This window comes from Neopsephotus bourkii, unplaced genomic scaffold (assembly GCF_033783945.1).
Source record: "Neopsephotus bourkii isolate Nb327-2 ecotype Australia unplaced genomic scaffold, CSIRO-AGI_Nbou_v1 NB_1287, whole genome shotgun sequence".
NCBI classification, from domain to species: Eukaryota; Metazoa; Chordata; class Aves; order Psittaciformes; family Psittacidae; genus Neopsephotus; species Neopsephotus bourkii.
The window spans coordinates 4,635,275-4,650,847 of record NW_026901771.1 but is presented as its reverse complement, the minus strand read 5'-3'; the positions used below and the strand labels follow the sequence as shown (position 1 = coordinate 4,650,847).

Genomic DNA, 15,573 nt, shown 5'->3' with positions numbered 1-15,573 from the left:
TCTTAAGATCCTTTCCAACCCTCACTATTCTATGATAAACCAGGACAAGCTTGTGAACTGGGCACAGTGTGATGAGTGGTGGCTTGTGGCAGGTTGAGGGAATTGATGCAGCAGGAATGATGTCTTGCTTTGCTTAGAGTGCACTTCCATGTTTCCCTTTCCTTAGGTCAATCATGAGGAGCTGAGCACCCTCCTCCCATGCCTTCTGATTGGTTTCCTTGTAAGTGAAGCTCACTCACTCTGAGGACCAGACCTCACTGATGACTGGGAAGCCAAGAGTACCCAGGAAAGCACTTTTACCACGGACTCTGCCTCAGGAGCACCAGGAATTCATCTTCTAAGGAAAAATCTGTGCCCCTTTGTGTAGACCCCATGTCTGCTGCAATGGATACAGAATCGACATATTCGGGATACTCCCACTACTCAGGTCACTCCAAAAAAGCCCACAGACAAGGGTAAGAAAATGTTCATTTATAATTACTGCTTTAAGCTAGGACATTTCCCATGGAAAAAAATTGTAAGCCAGGATGAAATCAGTGAGGCCACAGCTCTGGAGGAGATACATATGGAGAGTTCTCATAAGGAAACCAGTATGGAGACTGGAAGCAATAATGCTGCTGATTTAATGATCATCAATTGGTTGGATGCATGTTGGAGCCATGAATGGCCATAAAAGTTGGGATAGCACCAGCAAAAGGAAAAGATCATTTAAGTCCACTCCTGAAGCATGAGGGATGAGGAGTCTCTGGAGAGAAGACATGTCAGACTCCTAAACTGTAACTGCCAGTTGTTTTCTCTCCCAATGCCATTTCTTTCCTGTGTAATAATAAGGTTTCCTATCTCTCTTCACAGTCTTTCTGGCTGATCTGTGTGGATGTGTTGGGGTGTTTTAATAGAATTTGAGTGGTACTTGAGTCCGCAACAAGTGCTTTATCAGCACTGATTGGATTAGAAGTTGGGCTTTTGTGAACTTGCATAACAGGTCCTCTCTGTGGTAGGTCAGCAGCCTCAAAAGCATTTTGCTCTGAAACTTCTGGTTACTTGGAAACATTATTCCTTCTTTTTTTCTTGCATCATCATTAGTTTTATGTGCAAAATGTGTGCCACTTTGCAACTTAGAACTTCATCCAAAGGCGAACTTTGCATTTCAGAGGCAATTACTTTGTGTGGTTGGAAGAAGACTTCTTCCATGAGATGAAGTCTCCGCTTGCAGTCCAGCTGTTGAGTAAAACATCTCTTGTTCGCCTTTTTCCCTTCTTTAACACCCCTACCCCCATGGATTGCCCTTTGAAGCTTAGCATGCCATGTGTAGAGATACAACATAAAAATCAGAGGAAAATGTTAGTGGGCAGGTTGTGTCAAGATGAGTTAAATCCCACCAATCTCAAAGGAGAAGCCATGAGGTCTACAGGTGTACTCTGGTACCCTTGAATGTTCTTGCTTTGTATAATGTTAACTGAAGGTTATTAACCAGTGGAGATAAACCTCACCGGTTGTCCTCCAATGTTAAGATCCTAATTGACGAGACTGTGTTGCAGGAATGAAAGCTGTTGCTATTAGTTCCTTGTATTAATTGTGTACAGCCCTCTGAGATGACACTTTATTGGTGATGGAGAGCTGTGTAGAGCAGTTAATCTGGAGTTGCTTGGAGGATGCAAGCTTCCCTTTCAAGCACAGCAATAGTGGAAGCTGTTTTAAGAGGAGATGAGGTGATGGGGATGTATCCTGCCGCCTCTGCTTCCCTCTCCAGTCACAGAGAGGGTATGTGGTAACTTTGTTCTCCTCTTGCTGTGTTTGGAAAAGGAGCCGGGACAGGCACAAATCGCCACGGAGCAAAGATGGGAGCCGCTCTGAGAAGTCCGTCACCATCCAGACACCTCCTGCAGAGCCACTGCTTGGGAACGACGCCTCTCGGGCAGAGGAGGGCCAGGTAAGGAGGGAGTAAACTCAAATGTAGAGTGTGGCTTCTGGAACAGAGCATGTGACTTACTGGCACATGAGTAGGAAAAGAGTTGCTTGCATGCTGTTACTAAATCACTACTTGTGGATGCCGTTGATTCATGCATAAAGCCATGATCTCTTTTTTCTGAGAGCATTATTTTTGACAGCACTAGAGCTGATACGGCTATTCCTGTGGCACCAATTTGCCTCTGTCTCCAGCGTGTCATCTGCCAAGCTCTGTAGAAATACCTCTTTCCATCATCTCACTGTGCATTATTCAGATCAACCCTTTTACCTGTATATGGGGGGTTTTAAGCAGGATTTGCTGTAGGTAATCATGTAAAGCATGTTATGATCACGATCCCAGTAGGGAAAGAAAGCAAGAAATGTAAAACTAATACAAAATAGCTGTGAAGGAGGGTGAAGTCAGTCTAAAATGGTTAAATAAAGAATGGAATAATGCTAGGTTTGGATTGCACCTGGGATAGATCTGGTATTCTTTCTGCTGTAGCAATTGATGTGAAGGTGCATGTTCGTTTTCAAAAGATCACATAGGATGAAAGATGTTTCAGTGCCTCCTGGGCTGGATTTGGGTTGTGTAATACTTGGCTGTGGAGCTCCACTTCTGCCCTTTCAAATACACCCAGAGTAACTGATGCCCAGTTTCCAAACTGTGTATGGTAGTACTTGTAACACTATTTGTGTAGCTCAGGTGGGCTCACTTCATGTACTGCCATTTATCTGTAATCAAATGGTTGTTTTAATGAGTCCTGGCTATTGCTTCAAATAGATCTAAAGGCACTGGTGAATTCTTAAGCCCTTGTTTTCATGCAGACCTCCTCAATGTGAATTAAAGCCAAAGCAAAATAAGTTGATGCATGAGCAAGACTTTTCTACTGAGGAGCAAGGTGTCCTGGACTGGGTCCAACAACTTTGTCCCCCTGCAGATTTAGACTCTTATTTCCATACAACTGCATATTTGTTTTGCTTTTGGCACTTCAAGTAGGAAGAGCTGAGGGTGAAAGTTGCCTGTTGTCTTCTGAGCTATAGCCTTAAGCTGCTGTGGTGTTTCTGTCCCTTCTCTCTTCTGCACAGTTTCTCAGCTCATCAAATGGAGGAAACTATGCAGAGCTATTTCATGCATAAACATGAAACAGTTGAAATGCTTAGGTTGCTTTACTGGAGACACTGGTGAAGAGGGAAATGTGATAGGAATATGCTGCCTTTCAGGACATACTACAATGCACATCTCTCTTCTGGGGCCTCTGTTTTGGTGAGAAGGGACTCAGAAAAACCCCTCATTAATTCAAGATGTGGACTGCTTGTGGTTGGTCTGTCTGAAAACCCTACTGCTCTAGGCATGGGAGGTATTCATGTCTTGGAGTGCATTAGAAGTTAAATCCCTGGAGTTGTTCAGAGTAGTTGTGCTGCCTCTGTCAACTCCTTTCCCAAAGATACTTGAAGACTCTTTCCTCTAATGCTTTTAAAGAAGTGAATAAAAGTTTAAAATAATGCCTCTTTCTTTATAACAAGTTCCATCAGTACGTTTAGCTGCAGAAGTCTGGGGAAGGTGTAAATCCTATTAATGATACACTGCAGTAAGATGGACACAGAAGGGTAGGAGAAGGAGTAAAACACCTGCTTCTGAATGAGTATTTGCAGCTGCAAAGGTGCCAAGCAACAAAGTGCATGTATTGCTGCTGTTTGGTGTGTATTTGTGGGAACCATCAGGAGACTTCACGTTCATGAGTCACTCCAGCAGCAGCTCTGAGTCAAATCCATACATGTCAGTGTAACTCTTTGGCCATGCCAGCACCAGGAAGAAGCAATTGGAGGTATTGTGGGATGGGAGAACTGGCTCTGGTACTAGCTAGGAAAGAAATGAGGCTTTTGAAAAACATAATGTAATCTGAAGCTTGACTATATGGTGATTGCATTTCAAGTAAGCTGCTTTGTGGCAGAGTGGCTTCTGACAGTGTAATGGACACTAATATCATTGGTAGTCTAGGATCTTCTACATTTAAAGCCCCATACCTGAAAATATCCTCTGTGACCACTATTTGTTGTTTTAATTCAACTTCTATTAGAATGGCAGCAATTATTGAGGGCAGCACAACCATAGAGGATAGTAAAAGAAAACAAAGTGGAGGAACTTGCTTCTGTTACGGATGAGAAAATAATGTGTGGACATGTTTTTGATTGTGCAACAACAACTAAAATGATGATTTCCCTTCCAGGTGCTTCTGTGGTGTACTTGCACCATGGAATTTGTGGGCTGGAACAGTGCTAGTCCTTGCCCTGCACATGGGAACTGATGATTACTCCAGTTTCCAAGAGTTACGTGGTTATTACTGGTTAAATGTGCTGGAAGAGGTACCTCTGGGGTACAGTGAGTGGCATAGCAAGCTGAGCTACCTGCTCTACACTTACAGGCTTTTAAACACCTAATGCGTATAGTCACTGGTTTGGACAAGTTGCTGTTGTTTCCAAAGCTTTGTTCATTTTCATGGTTGATTATTGAGTATATTGAAGGTGTTGCTTTTGCTGTGTTTGTCTGGGACTCGAGTCTGTTTCCAGGCAAGAGAAATGGAAGACCTGGAAGGAATAACCTAATTGTTTCAGTACGATTTTTCTTTATCTCTTCGTCCCTCAGGATGACAACTGGGGTGAGACCACAACAGCAATCACAGGCACCTCTGAGCACAGTATTTCCCAGGAGGACATTGCCCGGATCAGTAAGGATCTGGAGGACAGCGTTGGGTTGGACTGCAAACGTTACCTGGGCTTAACAGTGGCAGCTGTTCTCGGACTCCTTGTCTTCCTTACCCCCATCGCCTTCATTCTGTTACCCCAGATCCTGTGGCGGGATGATCTGGAGCCGTGTGGTACTGTCTGTGAGGGACTGTTCATCTCTGTGGCGTTTAAACTCCTCATTCTCCTGATTGGGACCTGGGCTCTGTTTTTCCGCCAGCCTAAGGCAGATATCCCCAGGGTGTTTGTGTTTCGGGCCCTTCTGTTGGTCCTCATCTTCCTTTTTGTGTTTTCCTACTGGCTCTTTTACGGCGTTCGCATCTTGGACTCGAAAGACACCAACTACCAGGGCATAGTGCAGTACGCCGTGTCGCTGGTGGATGCTCTGCTCTTCATTCATTACCTGGCCATTGTGCTGCTGGAGCTACGGCAGCTGCAGCCCATGTTCGCTGTCAAGGTGGTCCGGTCAACGGATGGGGAGTCACGATACTACAGCTTGGGGCACTTGAGGTAGGTACAAGCCCTTGAAGTGCAGTGGTGTGTATAAGTGTGGCTGTGCTGTAGCGTGAAGCATCAAGTGCTTTTGAACACGTGATATTGCTGGTTTCTGAATCTTCCCCAGAGCAGTCCTAGAGCCTCTCCAAAGTTACCAAACTGAGCCTCTCTTCCCCTCTGTGAGTAGGGAGGGGATGTTCTTGCTTCAGGAGTCCTGTGCATGTCTGTAAAAGAACAGTCGACATAACTTTAGGCTGGTCAATGGGCTAAGCCTGATGAGATCTTTCAGATCTTTCTCTGGGCTTCTTATCTCCCTGTTGGAGGGGAGAGGTCTCCTTGTGTAGCTCTTTGACTCTACAGGCCTGGCACTGCTTTGAAAGCAGCCCTTCGGGCCATGCAGAGCATCAGTCCTCTAGCAGCCTGACAGCAGGCCAGCCTATGTGGCAGGGGCTGAAGGAAGAAGTGGTCCTGAGTGAGAAAGCATTCAGTAACCGTGATGCTGGTGAAAACATCCATTTGTCCTCACTGCCCTGTGCATCCAAGAGGAGCTTATAGAATGGTTTAGGTTGGAAGGGACCTTAAAGCTCATCTAGTTCCAAACCCCTGCCACGGGCAGGGACACTTTCCACTAGACCTGACTAGGATAAACATCCTTTGGGTTGGATCAAGCACTGTTGTTTGGATCTTGTGTGTGCCTTTTGCAGCTGGTTGAAATGCTTGCGTTCAGATGTTCGTGCTCTGAAGCCTGTTGCTGTGACAGGCTGCCCTCAAGGGCTTAGCCACACTGGGGGATTTGAAAGCTGCTTCCAGTCACTGGGGACTCTTATTTTTCCTAAGCTCTTCAGTTTTGTGTTGGCTTGAGGGAAATAGCATTTAGCCCCGCTGAAGCAGTTGCCTTGATACAACCAAAATCTCCCAACACTTCAGGCATTTAGGAATAATACTTTTAATGAGTACTGAGGCATACATAGGTGCTTTTTTTTTTTTTGGCAGCTCTCTTTCTGGTTTGGTTTTGTAGTGTGATGCCCTTTTTGCTGTAGGTATGGATTGGTTTGCTGGGTCAGCTGTATCTGGGAATCTTTGTGCAATGTCTGTAGGTATGATGCATGCTTGCTTCCACCTTCCTGCTGGGGTTAATGCTTCCCTCAGCAAAGCTACAAGAAAGGACAAATGTCTCAATCTGCTTAGTTCCTGTGTCTAGAAATCTCTTGGTTCCTGTGCCACTGAGCACTGAAGACGATTCCCCAGACTGTATGTGCACTTAAACGGCTGTTCTGTTTATCCTGTCCAGACCCCTATGGCATGTGTATCTGTTGCAGATGGAGAGATTAGTGTCTGCTGGTTTAATTGGATGTAGGAATGGTCTCCTGCAGCCACTAGCTTAGTAATGGAATTGCTTTGAAGCAGATTTAGTGGTTGAAGCTCAAGGCTGGGAGTTGATTCCTGAATGTTGTTTGTGGCTTAATGGAAGAACTCAAAGCTTTTTGGGTGAATTAGGTGTGGACCCTGCTGTATTTTCCTTCTCTGTAAAATATGAAGAGTCCCTCTTCTGTAACGGGAGTGTTCCCATTGACTTAATGAAAGGTCACCTTCAGGGTTTAAAATAATGGACTGATCTCTGTTGGTTTTCTTGTGAAACCTTTGATTTATTAAACATTAAGTTAAAAATTCCTCTGTGATAAGTGACGGTTCCAGCATAACCTTTAAAACTATGGACATGGAGAGATAACTACCAGAGTTCCTCTGTGCCACAGCTTTGTGCCTTGAGGTGTGCCAGGGCAGTTCTTATAAGTGAATGCTGCACAGGAAGTTCAGTACATGTATGCATATATGTATGTATATACACACGCACACATATATATATGTGTATGTATATATATCTATATATATACAACACTGCAGGTTTGGTTTGAGAGAATTTGCTGGTTGTTTGGTGGTAGATTGTGGTTTGTGTTTAGAGGAATGAAGATGCTCTGCATCTGCATGCCTGGCTTGCCATCGAAAGCAAAGAATTTGCTCGAGAACCAGGGCCTAAATATGTAATAGCATATGTGTTAGAGTGTTCTCTCCACTTCTCTTTGCAGCAAGGTCTGCACATGGCTTGGGTGATGTGAGGGCAGTGAAAAGTTGTAAGATCCAGGGTGAAATCAGACATGTGGAAATTAATAGCCTCTCATTTGTTGGCAAGCTGACTGAAATTTCATTTGGCATATTGAATCCACACCATGCAGCAAACAGATGCTTCAGTGTCTTGTGCTGCAGGAGGGTCTCATCAAGTGGGTGTAGTAATGGTAAACTGGTGTTGCTTTTTCCTTTAGCTTCTCACAGGCGAGGATTAAGTAAATTGATGCGTGTTTTGAAGCCTGTGCATCTTTCCATCTTTACTAATGTAAAGGTAAAACTGTAGGTCTGATCAGTAGCCAGGTGCCTCCCCTCAAAGGGACAGTTCATTCTCTCTCTGTCTTGATATAAGCAAAGGAGTTACTTGGGGAATTAGGGAACTTTGGAACATCTTTGAGTATAATATTGCCAAGTTTCCATACAGATATTGACCTGCTTGTTAGTGACTTGTCAGTGCAGGTCACAAGGGGCTGCATTTAGCCTCTGGTTGACTCTGGCTGAGGGATGGGGCTGGAATGGGAGGTCTGCTGATGAGAGGCATGCAAGGACAGTTTGGATTAGTTGGAAAGACTGGAGAAGCAGGGATAGTTATGATGGACTATGTATATACTACTTGTTGCTGCCTCTGGCCTCTCCATTCACCACCATGCATGCTAGCCTCACCCCTACCCTTTTAAAGGGGTCTTAAAAAGGGTTTGTGGGCTGACACCTGGCAGGAGGAAGCATGCTTTAACAGGTATAGCAAACTGACTGCCTCCTGAAATCACAACCTCAGTCCAGCCTTTTGTCCTCTTTATGCTCTCAGATATCTCAAAGTTTTCCTCCCTGGCTATTCATGGAGTTCATCTTCCTCAACAGTCCAGTGTGCTCCAGAGAAGCTGGTGGGGAGAAGGCTCTTGTGGCATCTTATCAGTGTTGCTGCTTGGAGTACCTCTGGATTTTCCACAGGAAAATTGCTGATATTGACCCTTTTAGTCCAAGGTAGAAGCTTTCAAATTCTAGGTCTTTTCTGATGAGGCAGAGGGGACTATGGAAGCATGAGCACAACAGGCTTTCTAGAGGAAAAAGGAAGAAGACAATAGCTCTGCCACTCTTCTGGAAACCCATGGTTATGCCAGGCAGGGTGCAGACAGGATTTTCCACCCACCCTGGCTCCAAACCCAGTAAAGAAGCTGAAAATGCTGAGTTAGGGATTCCACTCCACCCCCGAGGGCCCTAGGTCCGGGAGGGTAAGCATATTTGGAAGTAGCTCCCCAAATTCTTATTATAATCAACTTTTTAATAGGCTGCCTTGGTCCCACCCCCAGCACTTTGGCTGTAACTCTTCATCTGGGAGACTTGGACTGCCAAAACGAGTGTTCCCTTTGGCATCCATTCAGGAGCTGGAAGGGGGAGGTAAAAATTATGTTGGAGTCCCAGTGAATGGGGTGCCAAGTCTCAGCTCACTGCTGTGCCTGATAGGAAGGTTTACCATGCAGAGGGAATGCTGTATGGTGGTACATGGGTGAAGAGCAGGGAATAGAAGAGACACCAGAAAGCTCAAGCCTGGGAAAAAGCACGTGGTTGGGTGGGAGTTCCAGTGAGGCTTTTGAAAGCACCAGCAAAGGGGAACAAAGGTGGTGGAGAGCAACAGTAGATGACCTTTCAATTGAAAGGCTGCTAGTTTTGTGAGCTGAGGCTTGGTTTTGCACCTGAGGCTTTGGTTTGTCCCTATGGATAGGACACTGGTGGCACCTGTTATCTACAGTTCAGTACCTTCTGGATGGCTCAGAAACTATGTAGGAAGGATCTTGATGGAGAAACCCCTCTTTTCCTGTAGTACTCCCTTCCTCTCCAGTGAATACTTTCCTTCCCCTACAGCTTTGCTAATCTAGACAACTCAAGATGAATGGTTTCAAACACATGCAGTGATTACTGATCTTGCACATAGGCTGAATGTTGGGCTCCAATATAGGCTTGTTTTTCTGATGTTAGAAATGACTGAGAGTGGGTCTTTCTTCCTTTAGCTCATCCTTGCAGTAGGGATATGAGGAGCAGAGTCACAGTAGTTCATCATGTGTTGGGCTCTATGAAGTACTAAGAGCTTCAGTCTGCTTTTCTGTCCTTCCTGGCATGGGCTTGCCTTTATGAACCAGATGGCTGTGGAGCAAGTGGGGAGGCCTCTGTATGCCTTTGGAATCAGGGTACAGATTCTGCAGATGGGGGGTGAACTGGTTGATGCTCTCTGAAAGGGAATGGCATAGTGGAAGCTGATGCTACTTTTGGCCTGTCTGCCTTGGATTGATAGTCTTTTATTTACTGAATCTGTGGCTTATAAAACATAGCATATATAAATCTGCTTATGAAACTAGGCTGTCAGTATTTACTGATCTAGTCTGATGAGCTCCCTTGTCTGTGTCCCTGTGTTCCCTAGTGAGGGAGTGTGTGGAGGACTAAAGAGCAGGAATAAGCTGCTCCATACTACAGTCTGCAGTTGCAGGTCCTGAGCATCTGACCTTGCAACAACAAGGTATTGCTCAAGTCTGTTTTCCCTTTTCAAGGGTGAAATGTTTATAATGAACATCACCTAGTCAGCATTTCAACTGCACAGAGCACTCTTGCTTGGAGTTGTATCAACACTTCTCTTCAGGTTATGCTGGCCTAAAATCTCCCTACCCCTCAAGAGGAAAGCTTCCATGACATACAAACATCTTTGGTTTGATTTCTAGCATAGCTTAACCATGAGTTTAGGAAGCTGGATCTCTTGAGGCAAGAGCTGCTGAAATCTTGTGGTTTGTGGAACTTCATAATGTGTGTCCAACTGGTTGTTCATAGTGTGACTGATCCCATGCGCTCATAGGCTGTTTCTCTGTCCATTCAGGCTGGAGAGCAAGCATTGGTGCACACTGGTGCAGTGGTGAACCTGCCCAGCTACCTCCTGCTGGAGGCACTCTGGGCTTGTGTGCTCTTCTTCTACCCCGTGTGCAGTTTGCTTGGTCTGTGTTCCCAGGGATTAGAAGGGTTATGCTGATCCTCCTTTCTCCTTGGGGGTTTCTTCAACCCTCGCCATCTTCCATAGTGACAAACACTGTGATGAAGGAGATTGAGCTGATGAGTTTTTACCTTGTTTTGTAGCAAAACATCTTATTAACTCTCCTGCTGCCTTGATTACAGGAGCTTCTAGAATAACATGTTTCACAGGCTCCCGACTTTTCAGACTGTGTGAAATCAGCCTTGCTTCTGAATGCATTTTCTCAGTGCAAGGCACCCTGATGAGCATTTGTGTGAGCGTCCCCCATCCTTGCCCATCACAAAACCTGATGAGCACTAGTATGGAGTAATCTCTCCTCCCAAGAAGTTCTGGGATTGGCAGCTAAATGGGTGCTAATTGCATCTGCATGTGTAAAGCTCCTGAAGAAACTGAGTGCTCTGCTCCAGAGCAGCTTCTTTAGCACTGAAAGGTGTCAGACCAGTGTCTTTCCAGCAGCACTTTACGTAACTGAGTGTTTCTAACTCCCTTTTTGCAACTCATCATTTCCCTGTTGCTTCTTCATGCTCCCATTCCTGAGTGTGCAGAACTCTGTCCACAGCTGTGTGCCAAAGGTAGTTGAGTATTAACACCCTGCAGATGTCCCATGCCATGGAGTAAGGAAGGAAGGTCTGGCCTGGGGCCAAACTGATAATGGCTTGATGGGAAAAGACTTCCAACCACATTCCTACTCACAGGCCGTTCCTTTCCCCCTCCTGTCTGTACCTGCTGCCTCTCCTCCAGGAGGATGGTGCTGCAGAGAGCTGTTCACCTGATTGCTCTTGCCATGAGGGTACCCATGGAATTGCAGAAGGGAATTTTCCAGTAGCCTCTGAAAACCACACGTGTGCTGTTCCCTGCTGAGTAGAGGGCATTCTCCTTTGATACTCCAGATGAGTTATGGGAATGGGGTCTTGTTCTGGTTTATGAGGGTCTGTTTGGTGGTACATGGTGCAGTGTTGCCAGCAAAGTTCAGCTTAGGGCTTCTTAACCTCAGAAGAGTTTCTCTATGGTTTCACACACAGAGCTGCTCATCCTTTTGATAAAGGTGACAGAACTCAGGGAACTAAAGTGCTTGTGGTCATCTTTCTTACCCCTCTCCCCTTCCTTGTTTGATCTTCATCTTTGATCACCCAATGCCCTTTGTGCATACACCACCTCTCCATTGCTTTCCACTGTGGAGTTGCGTGTCCTGGAGCACAGCCCAGATGCTGGTTGTATTGTGCTCCTGCAGATGCACCAGGCAGCAGTGGTGAGTGGCACAAAGTGATTGTTATACCCTGGAGCAGGCTCACATTTTTGGCATACTTAATACTTACAAGTTTACGAGCCTTTATGTAAGGGAAGGGCCTGCTGTCAATTATTAATCCTTCTTGCTAATACGGTATTACTTGCTCCCTGATGGGGAGCTCTGCTAGGCTCCATCCTTCCAAAAGAGATGGTGTAGAGGAAATGCCATTGGTTTCATCTGCAGGGATTTCCCTTCTTGTTGGTTTGCCTTTAGAAATTACTGCTGCCCAGAAGTCCAAGAGCAGCATGTGCTCCAGCATACCCTGCACTTAAGGGGTTTGTCATGTAATTCCTTTCCCCCTGCTGTCAGTGCCCTCCAAAGCGCCTGTGTGTACCACCCACAGACACAGATGGTCTTTCTACAGCTGCTGAGCAAATTCTGTGGCGATGAAGATACTTTTATCTTCAAATGCTGGGGGGGAAAAGTAAAAATCCACCCCCTCAACCTTTGACATCTGTTTCTTGTGGTGAATGATGAAATACAAGTATTCTGCAAAGGAGCGAAGTGAGCTCTGTGCCCCTTGGGGGAGAGCAGGAGGCTCACTTCATGGTAGAAGTGCAAGGAATTGTGGATTTATAGTTCTTGTACAGCACAACTGAGTCATGGCCAAGAAAACTGGAAGCTAATTCCTGACCCTGCCCTGAAGGAGTAAGGAAGAGTTAATAGGGAGATGGGTAGTCATAAAAGAGGGGGTTTTGGTTAGGTGTTCCCCCAAAAACTGAGGGCATTCTTGTCCCTTATAACTTGACTCACCTTGAATGAACCTCTGTGCTTAAATTCCCCTTGTGCAGTTTAGGTCAAGTGGAGACCTCAGCTGACAGTTTGGGGAGAGCTGTTTCCCATCGGATAGCAGAACAGGCTCTTGGCACAGCAGGAAGGACCTTAGCTGAGGTTGGTGGGCTGCTAACTGCAGCTTGTGCTCCTAAAGTCCTGGTGGAGGATCAGCTGCATCCTTGTTGGGGCTGGAATTTTGATGTTCAGCTTGGAACCATGGACCATGCCACTGCGTTGTTAGTAGGGTCGCTGGGTGAGAGTGCTCTTGTGCAAAGCTTGCTGGAGTGGTGGATGCTTTGTGGAGGGATGCTGGACTGTTGAGACGGATGCTCCTTTGTGTGCAAAGGTCTGCTAGTGTGGAGCATTGATTCTGCCTCTTCAGGCCTAACCATGTAGGCTCACAGGGAAATAATGCTCTGAGATGTTGTGAGAGAGATCCTAGGAGAGGCTAAAGCTGCTGTTGGAGCAAGAGCTGGCTACTGACATTTCATGGCAGCAGCAGCAAAGTGGAAAATCCTATTATAGCACTGAAGTTCTGCTGCCAGGAGAAGCTTTTAACTTTGTTTCTGTTGTTTCTTTGGAATTGAAGTTGCATTCCTTTAGCTTTCACCTAAAAAACCCCCACAACACTCAACAAAAAACCACCACCCCACCCTTAGTTACTTCATAACTATTCATGTAACTTGAAGAATTCCCTGTCTAAAGACTCTGGCCTTATTTGATGCATGGTCAGGTTATAAATTATCTTGTGAAAAAGCAGGCTTCTCACAGACTTCTTGTCATACCTGCCAGCTCCTGCATTTTGATTTCTTTTTCCTTTTAATGCTCACACTAATCAGAGGCATATCATGCATGTGTGCTGGGAGAGGAAATGCACTGCTGTCATGGACTGCCAACTCCCAGGGCCTGGAAGTGGTAATCCAGCTGTATACTGCTGGCTGCTGCAAGGTTTCTAAGTGCTGCAGAAGGGGTAGAAGCTTGAGTTGGAGACTAATGGGTGCCCTGCAGCTTAGGGCTTGGGGAAGCCTGGTATTTCATCCCCTATGTGTCTGTACGAAGGGCCTGTTTCACTCTTGCATGCACTCTTTCTTGCTCCTCCCTCCTGTGTTCAGAAGGTAAAGCACACCCTGGTGGTGTCCTGTCCCCTCTGACTTGTTTGAGACTCCTTAAATGCTAAATGTAACCTCAACTTTTTAATCCTTCCTCATAAATGCTCAGTATACCCTCAATGATGTACATGTATGATATTTATGTCACTTCTTAAACTAATGCTGCTGAAAAATATCCATCCTGTCAATAGTCTGATCCTTCCTTATCCTCCCTCACCCCTCTCAGAGAAGTTGTGTCTGGTTGCACAGGGATCTTAATGGCAGAACTGGCAATTTATATCTCCCTATTATTTATGTAGCTTTATAGTTTGTGTATCTTCCTTCCTGGATTATTTAGCCCAGCTCATTTTCCACAGTCATTTTAACTGTCCTTCCTTTGCTTAAGGGTTACAGAGGCTTCTGGTGGCAGAAGAAGGGTGAGATGAGGCAGAACAGCATCCTCTCATGGCAGTGATGGTTTCACTGAAAGCAGTCATGCTGCTGTCTGCATGAGGAGATAGATTGTACATTGCAGTGCAGGAGCACTCCTTGATGGTGCATGTTTGTTTGCTAAAGTGTGCTCCTCTGCTGGCCTTGAGGATAGCAAAGACTCAAGTCCTTGGTTCTCCTGTCCCCAGCAGGCCTAAAGGGAACCAGCGGTGGCCCAAGATGTGGCACAGCATTATCATTGTGAGTGGCAGCTTATTGCTGGGGCCTTGATGTAGAGTCGTATCTCCAGCTGTGGGAGTTCTGGTGTCCCCGACATGAGAAGGACATGGAACTGTTGGAGCAAGTCCAGAGGAGGCCACGAGAACAATCAGGGGCTGGAGCACCTCCTGTATGAAGCCAGGCTGAGAACACTGGGGCTGTTCAGCCTGGAGAAGGGAAGCTGCTTGGTGACCTCAGAGCAGCTTCCATTGTCTGAAGGGGGGCTACAAGGATGCTGGAGAGAGACTCTTCATTAGGGACTGTAGTAATAGGACAAGAGGTGATGGGTTGAAACTGAAACAGGAGAAGTTCAGCTTAGGTATGGGGAAGAAGTTTCTTCATTGTGAGAGTAATGAGACACTGGAACAGGCTGCCCAAGGAAGTTGTGAATGCTTCATCCCTGGCAGTGTTCATACAGGTCTCCTTCCACAGGGCTCTTCGGCCTTAGTCTGCTCAGCTATGGAGATGTTAACTGTAAGATCTACTGCAGCAGCATCCCTGACTCTCAAATGGGTCCCTGGTCTGTGTTGAGTTGGTACAGACAAATGGAGTCTACTTGGGCTGTTGGTAACTGGATGCAACACTTGTGCCCCAGGAAGCTGTCTTGCCCCTGCTCTGTCTGCACCCATGTGTGTCTGGTGTGCCTGTATCTACCATGCTGTCCAGGTTTGTGGGGGCATCTCAACATCAGCATCTTACCATCGTCTTTGCACTAAAGCTGCAGCCTTTGTGCTCTTCTCTCACTGCCTTTCTTCCCAACCTGCCAATTTGCTCAATAAATGAAGGAAGCCTTTCACAGCTTTGGTTTTGCTTCAGTGTGAGCAGATGGTAGTTGTTTAGTTGTGTTTTTTTTTTTTTATTTTCTCCTAAATAAACAAGTTAGTATATTCACTAGGCCCAATTTCTGAGCTCTAGGTTATGGATCCAGTAGCTGCTGCTTTCCAGATCCATTTCAACTGCTTCTGGCTCCTTGAGGGTGCTGGGTTGGGCTTGTGGTGTTGGATGTCTGGCCAGACGTTGGTTTGGTTCACTGTGGGTGTCTGGGACATAGCAGATACATGGCTCCTTTGCTCTCATCTTTCTTTTCTGCATTGCAGCAGACCCTGGGGCAGGGAGGTGCTGGTAGCAAGGACTGGCTTTCTGCTTGATCAGAAGGTTTGAATGTGTGATATATGATCAAAGTGAAGTTGATGTCTTTAGTTTGAGAGCTGTTGGGACATCTGCATGTGGTTATTGGTGTCTGAGGAGCTGGTTGAAATCCAGCCCAGGCTGTTAGTGCCTGAAAGCCGCTGTTGTCCACTGGCTAATCCATGAGCTGTACTGTTTGGATTTAGTGGTTCTTCTGGGTATCTGCATGGTAAGTGCTTGAAAACAGCTCCCACACACACAGTATTCCT

The 15,573-nt window shown here is 45.9% G+C and overlaps 1 protein-coding gene across 1 annotated transcript in view; it reads left to right on the top strand.

The window, feature by feature from the left end:
* Positions 1-15,573, top strand: part of VANGL1 (VANGL planar cell polarity protein 1) — a 39,508-nt gene that overhangs the window by 8,422 nt on the left and 15,513 nt on the right. Inside the window, exons 2-4 of the mRNA XM_061365597.1 lie at positions 167-455; positions 1,804-1,930; positions 4,595-5,202. Of these exons, the coding sequence (XP_061221581.1) occupies positions 373-455; positions 1,804-1,930; positions 4,595-5,202 (818 nt within the window). The 5' untranslated portion in view covers positions 167-372. The remainder of the gene's footprint in view (positions 1-166; positions 456-1,803; positions 1,931-4,594; positions 5,203-15,573) is intronic.